Consider the following 21,752-nt stretch of genomic DNA (forward strand, 5'->3'; position numbering starts at 1 on the left):
TTTATTGGGATCCCCACAAAGTCACGTGATCCTGCAAACTGATATTATTATAGCCGAGATTTTGGATTTTTTGTTCACTGACCGACATGCTCAATACTCAGCAGAGTGAAAACTCAAATCTCATCTTCTGAGTTGAGCTCAAAAATTGAGAATTTTCTTGGCCCAGAACTTTAATTGACCACAAAAGATTTGACACACAATACCTTTAACCACTTATGTTTGGTGGACTGGTCAAACTCATAGCTATGTGTTCCATACTGTACCAATACAGTCCACTCTCGTTATCTCGAAGTCGGCGGGAACAAGGAAAAATATCGAGATAACGAGAGTTCGAGATATCCGATTAGGCGTTTTCAAAGAAAAAATGAGACGAAAGTTTACCTTGTTTTTAACATCTAAATACCTGCTCAGTGGTCTAACTAAAGCCGTCACCGTGTGGCATAAAACTCTCTACCTGATATATACGTGTTTTTACGAGGCACGATTAATTTTGCTTTTTCAATGCTTAAAATGACGTTTTAAGTATAACATAATTGCATGAACTCATGCAGTTATAATTTGTCTAAACTGTCGAGTAAGCATCCGGTAATGTTGCTATTTAAAGTTATGATGCAATTTACGTCCAATCAAGACGCGGGTTTTCCATCTGACCATTCGTAAAACACGTTCTGGAATACTGAAATGTACATGTACATTTTGTAGTTCGAGTATTAGTCTTTCGGCCTTTCGGCAGGCTGTGTATTAATTGCAGTTAATTGATGTTAAAGTGACAGTTAAAGTGGCAGGCCTTACTCAATTGTTAATGGCTAACGACATTACACACGTGTGATCATTGATGCAATTAACGGATCAATTTCCTAACAGCACAGTATCGGGAGCAGCCGGGCGAAGCCGGACGGTGAAGTATCAAAGAAAGAATTTCTCACCTTTTGCTGACACTGGAACAGTTCTCGCACTTCGAGATAAACCACAGTAATTACATGTAAAATCGGGACACGGGACACAATTTTATATCGAGATATCAAATTATTCGACATAACGAAAATCGAGATATGCGATGTTTATTTATATAGATAAAGAAGGAAAAAAGTTGGGACATTGAGCTTACTTCGACATATCGTGAATATCGAGATATCCGATGTCGAGATAACGAGAGTGGACTGTAATTATATTTATTATTCAATTCAGTGTACACCAGTACAACATTATAGGATAAGTAATTATAACACTGACTTACAGATGGTCCAAAACCCTGATAACCAAAGACGATGATCAGGAAATTGATGAAATCGCAGACAAACATGGCCGCATAAACATCTGTGGTGGCGTTGTAATCAGGACAGGTCAGCTGCTTGTAGAAGTTGATGAAAGGCTTAAAGAGGGCTTTGACACTGAAAACAAGTATTTACACCGAGATCTAATATGTCTTTTTTCTCAAATGGAATCATTTTTTCAATTAAAATACTAATCAAACTGGTGTACTTTAAACATACCATTAATAGCATTTTCTATATCTCAATAGTAGTTAATCAAATTATGGTCTTTTTTACACACTTTTAAATCATTTGAAACCACATGTGCATAGTTCAATAAGAACACAATCATTTTGTCTTCTGGTACAAGTGCTGCTTAAACATTTGTTGTGCTTCTGTTGTTTGATCAGATTCCCAATTGCCATGACTTGAAGGGTACACCCCCATTCACACAAAAATATTCAAGCATCTAAAAACAAGACAATTGCAAAGCAATATATGTCCCCTACCGGCTCCACCGTTGTCAAAAAATCCACCATTGTCAGATTTTTTTATTATTTTATATTTGTTGCCATAGGAACCAGAATTTTTGACGTAGGAACAAAATGAAATGACATGCATAATGTCCATATTGCCATCTATCCATGTTTCAAGTTTCATGAAAAAATATGAAGAACTTTTAAAGTTATCGCAGGATCCAGAAAACCACCATTTTCAGCAGTATTTCTAGTCTATTTGTTGCCAAAGCAACCAGAATTTTTTACAGAGGAACAAAATTAAATGACTTGCATAATCTCCATATTGCCATCTATCCATATTTCAAGTTTCATGAAAAAATATTAAGAACTTTTAAAGTTATCGCAGGATCCAGAAAAGTGTGACTGACTGACAAACAGACTGACTGACTGACTGACTGACTTACACACAGAGCGTAAACCACAAGTCCCTTCCGGTGAAACCGGTAGGGGAAAGTCCCCTTTGGTGAAACCGGTAGGGGACAAAAAAACTATCCAGTAGAGAATATGTTGTTGGCCTAGCAACCAGGAGGGTTCGATCCCCACTGTGGGAGCCTTCTTTAGATCCCCTTAACAGACGAGTACTGGTTCTACCCAAGAAATGAAATCAAGAGTGTTTCAATAGATCTTTGGATTTTGATGCGATTGAGCTTAAATAAAAAGGTTTTAACTAAATACCCGAAGCTCTTCCCCTCCTTTCCATCCCGGCTGTCACAGTCATCTTCAGGCCTCTGGCTCTTCGCTAGGCTGGAGGTCCACGATGGGGATTTCATCATGGAGGGCTCAGCTTGCATACTGGAGGACCGACTTACCCTTCGTAGGGCCTCCATCTCCTCTATCTCCTCCTGGGTTGCCTTCATGGGATGGATTAGTTAATAAATTATATACAGACAGATCAATGATCTGGGAGTATTTTTCATCACGAATGTATTGGCGTTAGTAGCTCCTTTATCTATTATATCTTTCCTGTGTTGCTTATGTGCATGTAAAACTTACTAAATTATATGAGCTTTGTTTGGGAAAACAGGGATTAAAGTGTTACATGTGCGCAAAATATCCTCCCTGATTAGCCTGTGTTGACCACAAAGGCTAAACTGGGACGACTATTTCCGCTTTTATGGTATTTTATGTCTGAAGGTACTCTCTTTATAGCAAAAATCTAGTGTATGCTGGAAAGTGTCATCCCTGATTAGCCTGTGCAGACTGCGCAGTCTAATCGTGGACGACACTTTATCACAGTCATTAAGCCCAATTTTCCCATAGCGAGTCTCATACACAAACAGTTTAATGACTATTTTTCATCATGGAGGGCTCAGCTTGCATACTGCAGGACTGACTGACCTTTATGCAAGTTTGAATGTCGAAATTTACAAGAGAAGGAGTATCATCCTTGGGTGAAATTTTTTACTAAAGACAAACATCCAGTGATTTAAGTACACATTACTCTATTGCATAGGGAGTTGGGTGTATAATAGAAAGAAAACATGACCTTACAGAATTGTTTTAAGGTTTTTTAATTATCCAAGGTCATGCTCAGAGTACAAGTTAAGTGAACATTTTAATATAATAATACATAGGGCCATCTTTTTACTCTTAACAAGTTTTAAAATAACTGTAAAAAAAAAGAATGTTATATTTAATTTAAAATTCAAGGATTTTTAGGAAATTTTCATTACACAGTCTGACTTAAGTGGACCTGTTCATTCATGTAATCAAGAAGCACTGTACCTCAATGTTAGACATAGGGGGTGAGGACATCTTGCTGTCATCTATGATGATCTTCTCTTCGTCTTTCCATAGCCCGTATCGCTGCAAAAGAGGTATTTTAGATGCATTATTTGTATGATTTTTCATTGTTCCTGTGTAATATACATGTAAGAGAAAATAGTATGAGTTGCTTCAGCCTAATTTTATGAATGGTCAGAAGTACAGGTTAATACAATATATATATAAACACTATTACTTTTGAAAGATGGTTACTTGAAAAGGAAGGAAAAATTTATTACTTTAATTATGTATGGTTCTGTGAAGTAAGAGGCATAGTTACACATATATGTGAGGGTTCTGTTAAGTAAGAGCAAGGTCAGAGTTTCAAAATTTTCTTCACTAAGAAGGAATTTGCTTTGTTAAATTTCTAAAGGTCTCACTTTTCAAAATTGTCCAAAGAGAATTAGGGAACATAGTTGTCGAATTCAATTATAAGGGCAATAACTGTTTAAAGTTTGAAGGAAATTCTTAAAGCCATTCTAGAGTATATAGCTTACCAAAAATGTTTTATCTGCCTATCAAGTGTAAATGTTAATTTCTACCGGTAACACTGCTTCTTATTTTTTTAATATTTAAACTAGAGTAACTAAATTTGTCCAAAGTTCAGGCTAATAAGGGAAATATATAAGTTTGAATCAAATCCATGTAGTCTATCAAATACAACTAGCTTACAAAAAAACATAATCATTTTGCTAAGACACCAACATCAATGCAGGGACAAATAAGATAAGAAAACAAGCCTGAAAGCGAATGTCTAAGCAAATAAAACAGTGTCAACTTTCTACAGATAAAGTCGAGCAAAATACATTGCAAGAATACCTTAAGTATGGTCCTATAAAACTAGCTTGCCAAAACAGTAGTATGCTCAGATAACAACATCTATGCTGGGAAAAATAAGAATCGGAAACAAACCTTTAAGTCTATGTCAAGGGAAAATAGAATAGCTCACTACTTTCTACAGAAAGTTCTAGCAAAATACATTGCAAGAATACCTTGAGTATGGTCCTGTGGAGGAATAGAGCAATGAGCAGAATGAGATCCATCACCCAGAAGTTGTCCTTCTGCTCTATACCGATGATTCTCGGCGGGAAGAATGGCTCATCATAAATCGTGTTGTTCCAGGGAAAGAAGCCGAATTGGAACAGGTACTTCACAACGACAACCGCCTGAAAGGGGATTTCTCTGATTAACGTTTGGTTAACATTAACTTTGGCCCATATTCAAGAACCCATTCTTAAAATAAAGAATAAACTAGTGACCTGAAAATCAATAGGGGTCATTTGCTGGTCATGATCAATGCACCTATGAAGTTTCATGATCCTAGGCGTAAGCATTCTTGAGTTATCACCCGGAAACCATTTTACTATTTCGAGTCACTGTGACCTTGACCTTTGAACTAGTGACCTGAAAATCAAAAAGGGTCATCTGCCAGTCATTATCAATGTACCTATGAAGTTTCATGATCCTAGACGTAAGCATTCTTGAGTTATCATCTGGAAAACATTTAACTATTTCGAGTCACTGTGACCTTGACCTTTGACCTAGTGACCTGAAAATCAATAGGGGTCATCTACCAGTCATGATCAACGTACCTATAAAGCTTCATGATCCTATGCGTAAGCATTCTTGAGTTATCATACGGAAACGATTTTACTGTTTCGAGTCACTGTGACCTTTAACCTAGTGACCTAAAAATCAATAGGGGTCATCTGCCAGTCATGATCAATGTTCCTATGAAGGTTCATGAACCTAGGCGTAAGCATTCTTGAGTTATCATCCAGAAACCGTTTTACTGTTTCGAGTCACTGTGACCTTGACCTTTGACCTAGTGACCTGAAAATCAATAGGGGTCACCTGCCAGTCACGATTAATTTACCAATGAAGTTTCATTATCCTAGGCCTAGGCGTTCTTGAGTTATCATCCGGAAACCATCTGGAGGACAGACCGACCGACAGACCGACATGTGCAAAACAATATACCCCCTTTTCTTCGAAGGGGGGCATAATAAAAGACATGGAACCAGAAAATATGTCCAGCCTGCAAATATATACAGGCTATCAATTTTTCATGTGTCATCAATACAGTGTTTTCAATGAAGATTTGGTTTAGTTAGAGGTATTGTGTGTCATATTGAACAGTATGATACTTTCAGAACAAAATAGTTTCAAGAATAGTCTTAACCCTTTGCATGCTGGGAAAGTTTGTCGTCTGCAAAAATGTCATCTGCTGAATTTATAAAATTAGGATTTTCTTTGATTTTTTTCAAAGAACACTATCAGAATAGCAAACAGTTTGGATCCTGATGAGACGCCACGTTCTGTGGCGTCTCATCTGGATCCAAACTGTTTGCAAAGGCCTTCAAAATTCAGTTCCAGCACTGGAAGAGTTAATATTTAGACTTAACTTTAAGAATTAGTTGGTATATTAAGGTCCTGTACCATAAAATTGTGTTTGAAGCCCAGCCACATTTTACAAGAATACATTATATCCCCTGCTTGGTGCAAAAAGGTACCATGTGCCATTGAAATTGAATGGCACATGGCACTTTTTAGCATCAATAGGGCAAATTATAAATTTTGTGTACAAAACTTCTAGAATACCCACTTCTGTGCAAGTACTAACAGTGATCCTAAAGGTCTTGGTGGTTGAGGGACAAACAGCAAACATAAACTTACAATAAAGCTAGCCAAACCAGAGTCTTACTGGATACTCCATGTATTGTAGTTTGAACATCACCGAAGTATTACAGGCTTCATTGACAAATGTACAAACCCTTTTCAAATTCGGTAAGTATTTAATCAGTTTGTAGTCCTTTAGAAAATCAAATAAAATTTAAGGTCATTCTTTCAAGATTCAAAGTATAAATTATTCATTTCCAACCCTATGATACTGATGAGCATCAAACAGCACAAAACCAGAACAGACTGTGAGTTACCCACACAGGGTTCCCAGCTTTTTGTATGAACAAAATTCCCTGATTTTTCCCTGATTTTTTCCCTGATGGAAAATGAAAATTCCAGGATCATAATTTTGACCTATTTCTTGACACCCTCAAGAAATAGCAGTTGCAGACATAACTAAGCTACATGTATACTATAAAGCAACCATAGCCATGCAGAGGAATCAATTTGCTGTTTTAATTGTATGGACTTCTCGACACAAGTCGGTAAAGTCTGACCAAACAAAATTCCCTGATTTCAGGAACTTTTCCCATATTCCCTGACTTTTCCCTGACTGGAAAAAGTAAAAGTCTTTTTCCAGGTTTTCCCTGATTTCGAGGTTGGCTAGGAACCCTGCCACAGGCTGTTCTGGTTTGCTGCCTGTTGTATATAGCTTTGTTCACTTTGCTTCTGAGTGGGAAAAACTCAAAAACATTGTGTCATCCCATGCCTGACAGCCCACCTCTGTGTATGTGATGACGGTGATCCAGAATGTCTTGGTGGGGCGAGGCACGGACAGCATGCCCCACAGGAAGGCAAACATGGGCAGGGGCAGGGAAAGCAGGCTGGCTGACAGGATGTGGTTCAGCACCATCAGGAAGTAGCACAGCATCTCTGTCCTGCAGGGAGGCAGCGAAAAATGAACAATTCCTCTGATTACTTATTAATAACATTGATTATCTTCCAAGAACAAATCAATTTTCTTTTTGTGTTATCCTTTTTCAACTATTTCTTTACATTTAAAAGAATTAAACTGGAGAATTTCTCTGAAATTATGATTTCATAACTTCAAAAAGCATGTCATTTCACAGGAAAAACAATAACACTTATCAATATTTTTCACTGTTTATTTTTCACTGTTTGAAACAGTGATTTTACGTTTTTAAATCACTAATATTGCCCTACAAACAAAAGAAATAATTAAATAAAGACCCTTGTTATGTGCAAATCATAATCTGTAGGTATTGTCCCATATACTCAGAGTCATCCATGATATTTACTGTAAACCAATGGCAAAGAATGTGGCAGACATCAAATAAAAGACCCCTTTTTATCTTAAGATTGTTATCTGTCGTCCATATTTTATGACAGGCCCAAACTAACCGTGCAACAATGGCAAAGTAGGTGGCAACCAGCAGCCTATAGATGCAGGACTGCTTCTTCTCAAAGGCCTCCTCCTCCTCCTCAAACCTGTCCAGGTCGATCCCTGACAGACTGCAATCAGTGACATAACATACGTCCATATGAGTCGTGTTTTGAGAAAACAGGGCTTAATGCATGTGCGTAAAGTGTCGTCCCAGATAAGCCTGTGCAACATACATTTATATGAGTCATGTTCTGAGAAAATTGGGCATTATGCATGTGTGTAAAGTGTTGTCCCAGATTAGCCTGTGCAGTCCGCACAGGCTAATCAGGGACGACACTTTCTGCCTAAATTAAATTTTTGCTAAGAAGAGACTTCATTTAAACGAAAAAGGTCATAAAAGCGAAAAGTGTCGTCCCTGATTAGCCTGTGCGAACTGCACAGACTAATCTGGAATGACAATTTATGCACATGCATTAAGCCCAGTTTTCTCAGAACAAGGCTCATATATGCTGCATACTAGGAATACTGGTATTAATGGGGAACACTTTCCACTTTCATGGCATTGTGTCCTAAAGGAAGTCTCTTCTCACTGAATATCCAGTTCAGGCAGAAAGTTTTGTCTGTGATTAGTCTATGTGGACTGCACAGGCTAATCTTGGACAACACTTTGCACACACTTTTGTCTCTGATTAGTCTATGTGGACTGCACAGGCTAATCTAGGACAACACTTTGCACACACTTTTGTCTCTGATAAGTCTTTGTGGACTGCACAGGCTAATCTAGGACTACACTTTGCACACACTTTTGTCTCTGATTAGTCCACGTGGACTTCACAGGCTAATCTAGGACAACACTTTGCACCCACTTTTGTCTCTGATAAGTCTTTGTGGACTGCACAGGCTAATCTAGGACTACACTTTGCACACACTTTTGTCTCTGATAAGTCTTTGTGGACTGCACAGGCTAATCTAGGACTACACTTTGCACACACTTTTGTCTCTGATAAGTCTTTGTGGACTGCACAGGCTAATCTAGGACTACACTTTGCACACACTTTTGTCTCTGATTAGTCCACGTGGACTTCACAGGCTAATCTAGGACAACACTTTGCACCCACTTTTGTCTCTGATTAGTCCACGTGGACTGCACAGGCTAATCTAGGACTACACTTTGCACACACTTTTGTCTCTGATTAGTCTTTGTGGACTTCACAGGCTAATCTAGGACAACACTTTGCACCCACTTTTGTCTCTGATTAGTCCACGTGGACTGCACAGGCTAATCTAGGACTACACTTTGCACACACTTTTGTCTCTGATTAGTCTTTGTGGACTTCACAGGCTAATCTAGGAAAACACTTTGCACCCACTTTTGTCTCTGATTAGTCCACGTGGACTGCACAGGCTAATCTAGGACTACACTTTGCACACTAGAATTAAGCAAAGTTTTGCCCAGAACATTGCTCAAAATGGGTCCTTTATGGTATTGGCCAGCACAGCTCCATTCCAGCAAGCACAATTGCAAAGTGTGGTCAGAAGCTACGCTTTCTGGGATCAAATTTCAACAAATGGACTGATGTAAATTCCAGGTAACAATAAACTAATGGACATGGTGCTCTAATGACAACTAGGAGGTCCTCGAGCTTCTATGGGAGCATTCTTGATATGAGCCGCGTTCTGAGAAAACTGGGCATAATGCATGTGCGTAAAGTGCCGTCCCACATTAGCCTATGCAGTCTGCACATGCCAATCAGGGACGATACTTCCTGCTTTTATGACAATTTTCGTTTTAATCAAGTCTCTTCTTAGCAAATATCCAATTAAGGCGAAAAGTGTCGTCCCTGATTAGACTGTGCGGACTGCACAGGCTAATCTGGGATGACACTTTACGCACATGCATTAAGCCCAGTTTTCTCAAAACACGACTCATATCTTCTCCAAAGACATCTTAGTGTTGCTTTTACTCAGAACTCTAGGTTTTGACCCAATCAATGTACAAATACCAGGTTTAAACTGACTTAAAGCATAAGGTGGAGATTGCAGGCTCAAATTTACCTGAGTTTGCTACTGACAGGTACCATAGGTGTATCAACCGTCTTCACAGGCTGAACAGAAACCTCCATGAGGTCATCACTAGCTCCTGTGGCTCTGATAGGGCACAGAAGAAATAGATTGAAGCATTATTAGATGATTAATAAAGATAAAAAAAGATCAATTAGCCTCTATCTGGGAAAATGGGGTTAAATGTTCATGCGTAAAGTGTTGTCCCAGATAAGACTGTGCAGTATGTTCAGCATGTGCAGTATGTACAGCCTGTGCAGTATGTTCAGGCTTATCAGGGACAACACTTTCACTTTCTTTAAACAAAAAATACCATATGAGCAGAGAGTGTCATCCCTGATAAGCCTTGGCAGATTGCACAGGCTTATCAGGGACATCACTTTAGCAAATGCCTTAAGACCTGTTTTGCCAGAGCAAGGCTCATTAAAACTTGGTTATGATATGACAATTGAAATTGGAATAATGTTATGATATGACAATTGAAATTGGAATAATGTTATGATATGACAATTGAAATTGGAATAATGTTATGATATGACAATTGAAATTGGAATAATATTGTTTAATTTTATGGCTCGAGTAAATAATTGTTAAGTCTGTGGAATATTTAAGAAAGGATTCGACAGAACTGGCTTACAGTGCCCATGCTTTAATAAAATTATTTCTGGCATACCCTTTTTGTTCACCATCTGGTTCCCTCATCTCAATGTTTGTCGCAGTGATGTGTCCTGTCTCTGACTGATAAATTCCAAAAAATTAGTTGATTCTTAAGTAAACAACAAAGTATGCAGATATTGTTCCTTCAACTTGAGGGCTACAGGTTAAACTATTGCATCCTATATTAAAAATAGTATGCAACTTAATCTTAGAACTATTTACAAATTTACAATGAGAGAAGTTTAAGAGAAATCTTTATATAAGCTATTCTACCTGAATTTGCAACTTGACGCGGATGTGATCGTCCTTCATTTTGGCTGCCACCAGTCTGTAGTTACGGGAAATACGATTGAAAAGTGCCGTCATCCAGTCGGCACAGCTCACCAACAGAGCAACAATGAAACTGAATATGGTCTTCACTTTGTCAATGCCTTCACCTACAAAAAAAATTACATCAAACGTTTTGTATATAAAAAAAATTTTGGAATGCTTGATTGACAACTTGACAGTGATCTTGTAAAACCATGTTTACAGTTTACCTTTACAGGGATTTTTTTCCTTCTTCATAAAGTACCGGAAAATGGCACATTCCCAATTAGGAAAAAAATACGAATTTCCCAATTGCTGTCCAAACCTTCCCAATGGTAGGAAACAAAAATCAAATTATATATATATATATTGTAACATTGAGTTAGTTTCTATATGCAGCTCTATGGCTTAACCCTTAGTAAATATAATATTCACAACTTGACAACATTCAGTTATCAATTTTAAAGTAGTTGGGAGCAAAAAATTAAATACACCAATTTCCCAATATGAATGCAACATTTTCACAATTTATGGGTTTTTCGCGTCCAATTTTCCTAATCAGGCTGGTAACGGTGCTTTTCCCAATTAGGCAAAAAAAACACTCTTCGTTACTTCTAACAGAGAAATGGGAATTCTGGCCAGACAAATAAATTCATGACCAAACGAGACAAAAAGTTATTCCTGTATACAAGAACCATATTACCAAATAAGCTAACTCAATTTGAACTTTTTGCTTGTATAAATAAACAAAAATTTCTAACAATATTCCCATTCAAAACAAAGCAAAATGTAAACATTGATTCAATGCTTAGTGGTGAAACATTGAAACTTATTAGGGCATTAATTTAATACACTTTCCCACAAGACTGAAAAGAGACAATTATTTTTTAATTCAAGTTAACATGGAATATTGTTCTGATGCATGTGCTAATGTTCATCATAGAAAATCATCAAAATAAATTAAAATAAATAGCAGTTCATGTTAAAAAAGGTATGTAACAAATCGAAAATTGTATCAAATCTGAAACCAAAATGGTCACAGTCCTTATAGGCTTTGTAGGGACAGTGGCAGCAACTAAAAAAAATTGTTTTAAGTCTTTTGTTATTTTTTGATGCAATCCAAAAAGAAGCTGGAATGTTGATTTCTTAACCCAATAACAAAAGTACAGTGAGCACAAATGAGAAAATAGTTTAAGCTAAAACTTCTTAAAATGAAAAGAATATTCAAAAGCATGACTTCAAAAGAAAAACATTGCTTTTGGTGTTAATTATTAATAATTATTTTTCTCTGAACATATGTTCACTATTGCAAGCGATCATTAAAAAGTTTATTCTCTCACTTTTTTGAGAAAAAAAAAGCATTACATTATTCCAAAAGCCAATAAAAATCATATGTACCCTTCTGTTCTTCTTCTGTTCCCTTCTCCCCTTCTTTTTTCTCTTCAGTCACCGTAGCAACAATTTTCTGATTGTCAGGCTCCGCAGCAGCATCAGGCGTATCAGTTGTTGCTGACGGACTGGTGGGCCTTGGACTGCGTCCCCTATCAAGGTCCTTTTCGTCTTGCTCAGATTGTTTCACCGCTTCATTCACACCAGATGTCATTGCAGTTGTCATCAGCTGAACAAATGCCAAAATCAAAATTAGTGTTATAAAGATTATTGTTAACACCAAACTTATGTGGGAGACACTACTTTTGGCGAATTATCATTGGTTGCTCAACCACAAAATCAAACTTGAAACAAAATTTACATCCAAAGTCTTGTAGCAGACATTATAATCTAAATCAAAAATGTAAGATGAGGCAAATATGACAAACTTTACGCATGGATTCCATTGTATGTCAACATAATTAGCTGAATGCACAGCATTTAAGCCCTGAAATTTGTATTTGCCCTGATTAATATCACATATGAAGTGACAAACTGAAAAAAATAATGAGATACAAAAACAGAAATCTATAATGCTCTGTAATTAATATTTCCTAACACAGCTCATATTATCAGCTTTATACAGGTGGATTTGAAGCGGTTTTGGTGACCAGCTGACACTTATATAGGTGGATTTGAAGCGGTTTTGGTGACCAGCTGACACTTATATAGGTGGATTTGAAGCGGTTTTGGTGACCAGCTGACACTTATATAGGTGGATTTGAAGCGGTTTTGGTGACCAGCTGACACTTATATAGGTGGATTTGAAGCGGTTTTGGTGACCAGCTGACACTTATATAGGTGGATTTGAAGCGGTTTTGGTGACCAGCTGACACTTATATAGGTGGATTTGAAGCGGTTTTGGTGACCAGCTGACACACTGGCATTATTAAAACTTAAGATTGTCAAGCAGTGCAGTAATTGCCCTGATGCAGCATGTAGTTATGCACCAAGCAAGAGTCATAATAATATTATACACAGAATCACACATTACAAATTGAGCAAGAGAGCCATTGGTCCTAAGGCGCTCACCAAATCCCAAATAAACTACACTATTCTGAGAAGGTTGAGTTAATAAAACTAAAAGGACTTTATGAAACATGCATGACTTGTCTAATCTCTAGGCATTCTAGGCAACCAGTACAAGCTATGGACAAAGGCCATCACAAAAGCTCACAATGAGCATTTTGTGCTCAGGTAAGCTAAAAAGAGGGCACACGTTTAGTAATCAGACGTTACCTTAATAGGACTGAGAGCCTTATCCTCCTCCCCAACAGGATCCTGACCAAATGTGATAGTATTGATCTCATCATCCACCTCTGTCTCATCTTCAGATTCGTCAAACAGGTAGTAGTCTCCAGAACGAATAGCTGCAAAGTGATAACTAAGACATGTAGTAGTCTCTAGAACAAATAACTGCCAAGTGATAACTAAGAAAGTTAGTAGTCTCCAGAATGAATAGCTGCAAAGAGATAACAAAGATATGTAGTAGTCTCCAGAACAAATAGCTGTATAGTGATAACTAAGACATGTAGTAGTCTCTAGAACAAATAGCTGTAAAGTAATAACTAAGACAGTTAGTAGTCTCCTGAACGAATAGCTGCAAAGTGATAACTAAGACATGTTGTAGTCTTCAGAACGAATAGCTGCAAAGTGATAACTGAGACATTTAGTAGTCTCTAGAACGAATAGATTCAAAGAGATAACAAAGAAATGTACAAAAACCCGTATAATGAATACATTCAAGGCAGAGTGTGAACTAAGAAATGAACAAAAGACTGCAGAATTAATAGCTTCAATGCACATTTTGTTTGGGGAACATGATATTCAAAATGATATGCACATTTTACTAAAAATATGTCCCTGAAGTCATAAAAATTTACTGCAAAGTAATTTAATTTACCATCAGTGTTTGTCAGGCCTGCCACTGAAATTCTTAAACTTCACTCAATATTGCCTTAAATTACAAACCTTAAGAGTGTTTTTTTCTGGTTTAACACTGAACTTCTTTAATCTAAAACTGTCAATTGCTTCTGAAGTCACAAACCTTGAAAGTGCTCTTCTGGTTCCACAAACTTCTTCTTGATGTTCTTCTGCTTCTCCTTGAGTGATCTCATCTTCTTCTTGATTGCGTAGATGATCTGCTTCTCTTCTTTCTTCTGTTTGTCGACCTGCTGCATCAGGATGCGGTTGATCAGCTGACACCCTCTGTAATGGAGAGATCGACTGAACACATGTGATGACTCTAACATTTGTGTCATCCCATTACAATTTTTTATCATTATTATTATTATTATTATTATTTTATTATTATTAATTATTATTACTAATATTATCATTATTACCATTATTATTATCCTTTTTTTTTATTTTATCAATCTTTAAAAGTTATTTTTAATAATAATATTATTATTATTATTTAAAGTATTAGCATTAATATTGTTATTATAATAATCATAATAATAATGATGATAATAATACTAAGAAGAAGAATTATAATAATAATTATTTGATGATGATGATGATGCTGATGATGATGATCATGATCAGGATCATCATCATCATCAACATTATTTGTATTATTATTATTATTATTGTCATTAGGTTTTGTGAGGACTAGATAAAAACTGTTGGGCTTAATTTTAGATAATAAAAGGGCCAAAACTCATTAATTTGTAAGTTTACTTACATGACTACTACGCAACTTAGTATTTATATATGCCAAAATTTTAATAAAGTTTAAGTGAGGATCGGATAACAAATGTTGAACAAAGAGAGCTTAAACAAAAGTGATCAATCTTTTTAACTATCAACATAAGTTTTTTAACTCTTTCAGTGCTCGAACCGAATTTTGAAGGCCTTTGCAAACAGTTAAGATCAAGATGAGACGCCACAAAATGTGGCGTCTCATCTGGATCCAAACTGTTTGCTATTCTGATAGTATTCTTTGAAAAAAATCGAAGAAAATGATAATTTTAGAAATTCAGCAGACCACATTTGAGCAGAGGACAAATTTCCCAGCATGCAAAGGGTTAACAATTGCTATGAACTGGGGAGAGGGCATAATAAGACAGGCCTGACCTGGAAGCCAGCCTGTTCTGTGCCTCAAAGTCCGCCACAACGTGTCTGAAGTAGTGGCTCGTGTAGATCTTGCGCTGCAACAGCAGGAAGACAAAGCAGACCACGTCCAAGGACAGGCCTGTGTTGTCATCAGCCACCACGCAGTCTGTGTCAGCTAAAAGGGAGGGGTGTGTGGAGAAATGTGCTTTTATAGTAATGTATATTCATATAAAATTAGTCCCAAATTATGCAAGTAGTGAGGAATACCTGTTAACACCATTTGTAGAAAAATGTGGCCAGTTTAAATCATTATGTTTAAGAAAGTTATACTAGAAATGGGTCACAGTGATTAATACCCCAACAAAATTTGATAGGACACAGTCAAATCCACCATATGATTTACAAGAGACATAAATATAAAGGGGCCATAACTCAGCCAATGCTGGTCGCGGTATGCATTCTTTTCTTTTCAATCATCTAGACATTAACGTAGTTCAACTTAGAGTTGAAGCAAGATTCAACCAGCAGTAATAGAAGAGCTAAAAAAAACTTTATTTGGGACAATATATTTAAGAGTGTAAAAACAGACCATTAAATGGCCATAATTTTGCCAAAACGTGTGTCAGTCACAATTCTTTTCTTTACAAATCTATAAATTAAGTTCATTCACCTTTGACAGTTTGAGTGAGCTTCACCCAGTATTTAAAGAGAAGAAAACACATGCTCAGGCTACTATATATAAGGGCAATTATTCTTCCAAAATGTGTCGCAGCCCTGATTCCTTTCTTGACAATGATCTAAAAATTCCATATCATTAAATCTTTTCTTAGACTTAATGCTTATAATAAGGATTATTCATAAAACTGTCCTGTTTACAATATTGAATGTTGGAACCTTGTGTTTTCACCAATGCTGTTTATATCATGATTGTATTTATCACATTTTTTTCTACACATGTTCTGAGTTTATATGCACAAGATAAAATATATTTATAACTTCAAAGTTTATTTACTATTCTTAAGCCTAAACAAGAGTGCCAAACTGTCACAAGATACACCCGTTGTAGAAAACTACTTAAATTAGAGAGCGGACACCACTAGATACAACTTTGACCAAGATTGGTGAAGATCAGATGAAAACTATTTGAATTATAGAGTGGACACTGCTGTGGATTCCCCTCGCCCGCCAAGGGTGAAACTATAATAAGTCCTGTTTTATGCCCGTTTTCAACAGTCGTATAAAAAGATAAATACAGCCTTGCTGAAACATACATCTATATTTATATAAATTAAATCTTTATGCATTAAAGAACATAAAATGTACTAAAGGGATCATAAACCTACCTTTTCTTAAAGAAAAACTTATGTTAAAAAAACAACAACACACATTTTACCTTTTTTTGGTACATATCCAGGGCGCAAGCAGGTCATCCCCAAAAGTTGCACCACCCAGCAAGCCTTGGAGCTGATCAAGTCAATGTACACACAGCTGGGCAACTAGTGCACAATATCCAAACATTAATCAAGAATTAAGGCATAACATTCAGAGGTAAATTTACTATTGCCCCAAATAAACTTTAGCAAATATTTTGTTTCAATAGTTTGGATGTTGGCAGAAAGACTTGAACCGGGCAACCATGTTAAAGTCAAGAATAAACAAGAGATGTGTTTGTCAGAAACACAATGCCCCCTATAGCGCCGCTTTGAAGCCATAAATTTGACCTTTGACCTTAAAAGATGACCTTGACCTTTCACCACTCAAAATGTGCAGCTCCTTGAGATACACATGCATGCCAAATATCAAGTTGCAAAATATTCAAAAAGTTATGACCAAACTTTAACGAAGGTTAAAGTTTTAGGAAAGAACAAGAGATGTGTTTGTAAGATTGCGCCGCTTTGAATTTTATTTTATTTTTGACCTTTGACCTTGAAGGATGACCTTGACCCTGAACTTCCACCACTCAAAGCGTGCAGCTTAATGAGAACGCGGCTTTGAAAAAAAGTTGTTGTTTTTTTACCTTTGACCTTGAAGGATGACCTTGACCTTGAACTTCCACCACTCAAAATGTGCAGCTTCATGAGATGAACATGCATGCCAAATATCAAGTTGCTATCTTGAATATTGAAAAAGTTATGGCAAATGTTAAAGTTTTTTTCGGACGGACGGACATACTGACTGACGGACAGTTCAACTGCTATATGCCACCCTACCCGGGGCATAAAAATACAATGATATTTTACCTTTGACCTTGAAGGATGACCTTGACCTTCCACCACTCAAAATGTGCAGCTCCATGAGATACACATGCATGCCAAATATCAAGTTGCTATCTTCAATATTAAACAGGTTATCAAACTTTAACCAAGGTTAAAGTTTTGGAACACACACAATGACACAATGACAGACAACAGGCCAATAACAATATGCACCCGATCTTTCGATCCGGGGGCATAAAAACATGATTCGTTTTAAAATATTTGTAGCTTATTAGACTCTAAGATAAACATTTGTTTTATCAAACTGTAAAATTTCATTCAAACAAATACCATCATCTTTTTTTAAATATAACATGTGAGCAAGATTATTAAACATATTATACAATACATTGTATGCATTTATTGCTGACCTGGAGTGCAGCTTTCAGCAGCATGATGAAGTAGCAGAGTCCAAGTAGTCCATTCCACCTGCAACAAGACCAAACAACCCTGCATTAGCTCGAGTTACATGGTAGAAGAAGAAAGGAATTCATTTATTTTGTTTAAGCGATTTCGACCAGCACATGTTATCAGTGCTGCAGCTAGTATTTGAAAAGGGCAGGGGGGGCTATTTTGTCAAAGGGGCACTTTCAATGCGCAGAATTTTTTCAAAAGAGCACTTTACTCAACACTTATCACTTATTACTTAACACTTATCACTTATTACTTAACACTTATTACTTAACACTTATAAACTAACACTTATTACTTAACACTTATCACTTATTACTTAACACTTATTACTTAACACTTATTACTTAACACTTATAAACTAACACTTATTACTTAGCACTTACGCTCTCAAGAGTCTTCTCAGAGGCTTAATCAGGAACTCCCGCTCAAACCACATGAAGTAGAACACAGCCATCACGTACCCCATGCTGAACAGGTTGATACGCGACGTTCCCGCAATGAACACTATCGCCAGTGTCACCCAGAACATGTACACGAACACGAAGTTCTTCACAACGTCTAGGTAGGAGCTAAAATGGAAGATCATTTGGGAATTGAAATCTTCAGGAATACAAATGGAATCCCTATAGGCTCATCAATAGAGCCAAAATGAATGAAATAAAGAATTAAATGAAGTAGTTGAAGTTCGATGAAAGACAAAGTTATTCTTCCAATGGGCTTATTGCCAAATTATTATGATGCACTTTGAACTTTCTTGTTCATCTGCAGATAAATACAAAATTGTTTCATACTATCATTTTTGTAATAATGTGATTTTTTTGAAGAACTATTTTCACAATCAAACTAAAATGATAAAACTTCTTACAAAATTGTGTACTTTAAGAAATATTTTTTAAAGCCAGCTACACAACTGCACAGATATATGGGAACCTTTTTGAGCAATAAATGTGGAATAAATAAGGTGGAATGCAATTAGGAACAAAATCATTTATATTGACACATGACATAGGTAAAGGGATTGTTCTAAGTAACTGACTTCACATATTTTTATCAGTATCAATAATTAGAACTTGTCATAATGGTCATGAAGAATACCATCCGGATAGGAATGTCGTCGTATTTAGCAAACAAGTTTCGTCTGGGACTTTAGCCAGTTTTGATGACAGGTACATGTGGTTTTTAAGTGATCCATAGTTATTCCAGTTTAATAATGACTGATTATACTTTACACTGCGGTTTTATTTATGTCTGACTTTACTACATTATAAATTAATAAATTGTTTATATAAAGAGTAATAATGATAGTAATTCATAAAATGGTTTATGCAAGCTTAAAGGGAAGACAATGTACACATTATTAAAACACTAAACATAATATATTTCCATAAAAGGAACTTAAAGTTGCCTACATGCCACTGAGTGCAAAACATAAAGAAAGGACCATGATTTACTTTAGGTGCTCACCTAAGTTCACAAACATCAATCTTTAAAGATTAGACCTGTTGACCTAGTTTTTGACCTCACTTAACCCAGATTCAAACAATACCTTCATGTTGTATTATGGTAAATATGTTCACAAAGTTTCATTGAGACTGTGTCAAAAATCCTGCCTCTAGAGTAACAACAATATTTTGTATTTCACCTAATGACCTAGTTTATGGAAGCACGGGAGTAATATTGCACCTAGACTGGTAAGAATTTGTTTAAGATTTCATCTAGGGACCAAGTTACTTAACACACATGATCCAGATACAAACATGGCTTACATGTTGCTAAGATAAAGGTTCTTAAAATGTTTCATTAAGATTAAGTCATAAATAATGCCTCAAGAGTGGTAACATGGTTTTTCTAAGATTTGACATGGTCACCTAGTTTTTGGACACACATGAGCCAGCTTTGATCTCAACCTAGAGATTATCCAGATAAATATTCTGACCAAATTTCATCAAGATTGGACGAAAATGTTGCCTCTAGGGTGGTGACGACCTAAGAGTTGACAACGGAAATCACACTTTGCATGATGGTGGATGCAGGACACATGATGTGATCACCGTACAAATGTAAACCATAAGAAAGTGAAAATGTCTGTAAAGCAAATGAACCATACTAATAACTATAACATTTTCATAGCATGCAACAACTCTGTAACTGATTAATATAAAATATTAAATTTTCTGAACAATTAATTCTCCAACATTTCTGGTGCTTTTTCTCTTTATTTAATTTGAAAGTCAGCAGCAATGATAGAGTAAACAAGATGTGTTTGTGAAACACTATGTCCCCCCCTATATTTGACCTCTGAATAGTACATATGATCATCTACAATCTTGCAGCCAGTAAAAACTCCATCCTATGTTGATCTCTTTCCTGGCTGCCATATTTGAGTTGACACTATGAAAACCTTTCTGAACTTAATTAACATTGTAAAAGTTTATTAAATAGAAGAATGCCTTAAAATAAAGAACTCACATTCAAGACATATAGGAAGCATTTTATATATTGTACATTGATACCAAGGTCCGTTACATATAAACTGCCTTATAAAAACACTGATACCAAGGTCCATTACATATAAACTGCCTTATAAAAACACCAATTACTATAAAGGAAGCTGGGTAAGGCATATTACATTTCATTTTATTGTATTTTATAAAGTTTATATTGGCATTCATTGTTATTTTTTTGCAGCCCATAATATAATTATTATTTTATTAACTAATACCAGACACAATCTGTGTGCATTATATGCAAACACACACATTTTATCAGTTCTTAAGAAAATGAGATGCAGTGTAGTACAAACAGAACACAGGCAATGCAGTACAAACGTAACACAGTCTGTGCAGTACAAACATCACACAGGCATAATAACCACATATAAATGGATATTAAATAATTTTTGGATACAGCTTTCAAATACATGTAGGTAAAAGACGGTGAAAGGCAAGCAGTGGCTGAGGAAAAGTTAAGTTCATATACCTGTATGATACTTTCCTGTACTTTCTTGTAAAACACAAAAATAGCAAGAGATAATATGTTAGATAAGAGTAAACAGAAAGTATACTGTCTCAAGTTAAAGGGATCTTTTCACGGTTTGGTAAATTGACAAACTTGAAAAAAGTTGTTTCAGATTCGCAAATTTTCATTTTAGTTATGATATTTGTGAGGTAACAGTATTACTGAACATTTACCACAGTCCAATATAGCCATTATATGTATCTTTTGACGATTTGAAAACCTAAAAATTATACAGCGTTGCAACGGGAAACGATTGAATAATTTGGAGAGTTCTGTTGTTGTCGATTAAATTTACGAAACTACGAAGATTGCTTATATAAGGTATAAAATACTTAATCTGTGTTTACTCGGCGGAATAGCCGAGAGGGCAAATGCGTTTTTACTTCAGACTAACTCCAGGACTCCGGGGGTCACTGGTTCAAGTCCTGGTACTGGCTACTTTTTTTTCCTTTTTTTAATTTTAATCTTGATTTTTAACTGGAGCTTTTAAGATCCAATGTTTACATTTATCAATATAAAGCATTAGTGACAAACTCAAAATATGCCAAAATCTGTGAAAAGGACACTTTAAGCTAAATACAGGAGAATGTTAGCAACCTGAAAGAGTTCAGGAAATAAAAAGGGGCTGCAAATTACTGTTGAATTTTTTTATACTTTTTTTTTTACAGTTTTCAACAGTATTAAAGTCGTATCACAGTGGTCAGTAAACCAAATCACACTTTACTTGGCTAGCTGGTTGACCAGTTCTAAGTTCACTTACTTGTGTCAATAGCTAAAAACTGCCCTACTTGAAGGTAGGAGGAAAATAGCAATACGAAGGATTTCATGACTGATCACTCACTACACAAGTTATATGACTTGGGTTTCTATCCCGCAAAAACAAAGATTTGTAGGTTAGTGCTCTGCTAACTGACCTACCTGGCCCAACAAATGTGTCGTGTTCTGAGAAAACTGGGCATAATGCATGTGCGTAAAGTGTCGTCTCAGA

The 21,752-nt window shown here is 36.1% G+C and overlaps 1 protein-coding gene across 13 annotated transcripts in view; it reads right to left on the reverse strand.

Moving 5' to 3' along the window:
* Positions 1-21,752, reverse strand: part of LOC127845715 (piezo-type mechanosensitive ion channel component 1-like) — a 255,188-nt gene that overhangs the window by 50,537 nt on the left and 182,899 nt on the right. For 12 of the 13 annotated variants that reach the window (XR_008033338.1, XR_008033339.1, XR_008033334.1 and 9 more), the window contains exons 25-41: positions 20,726-20,749; positions 18,130-18,315; positions 17,704-17,761; positions 16,471-16,573; positions 15,099-15,252; positions 14,065-14,225; positions 13,257-13,387; positions 11,988-12,207; positions 10,554-10,717; positions 10,297-10,361; positions 9,618-9,710; positions 7,580-7,690; positions 6,939-7,095; positions 4,528-4,701; positions 3,497-3,577; positions 2,447-2,622; positions 1,238-1,391 (exon numbers count right to left, since the gene is read on the reverse strand). Coding sequence is in view for 6 of the 13 variants with exons in the window: in XM_052376809.1 (XP_052232769.1) it covers positions 1,238-1,391; positions 2,447-2,622; positions 3,497-3,577; positions 4,528-4,701; positions 6,939-7,095; positions 7,580-7,690; positions 9,618-9,710; positions 10,297-10,361; positions 10,554-10,717; positions 11,988-12,207; positions 13,257-13,387; positions 14,065-14,225; positions 15,099-15,252; positions 16,471-16,573; positions 17,704-17,761; positions 18,130-18,315; positions 20,726-20,749 (2,212 nt within the window). In the remaining 7 variants the exon portion in view is untranslated. The remainder of the gene's footprint in view (positions 1-1,237; positions 1,392-2,446; positions 2,623-3,496; positions 3,578-4,527; positions 4,702-6,938; positions 7,096-7,579; positions 7,691-9,617; positions 9,711-10,296; positions 10,362-10,553; positions 10,718-11,987; positions 12,208-13,256; positions 13,388-14,064; positions 14,226-15,098; positions 15,253-16,470; positions 16,574-17,703; positions 17,762-18,129; positions 18,316-20,725; positions 20,750-21,752) is intronic. The other variant, XM_052376807.1, reaches the window with a different exon arrangement.

The sequence above is a fragment of the Dreissena polymorpha genome, chromosome 9, assembly GCF_020536995.1.
Source record: "Dreissena polymorpha isolate Duluth1 chromosome 9, UMN_Dpol_1.0, whole genome shotgun sequence".
NCBI classification, from domain to species: Eukaryota; Metazoa; Mollusca; class Bivalvia; order Myida; family Dreissenidae; genus Dreissena; species Dreissena polymorpha.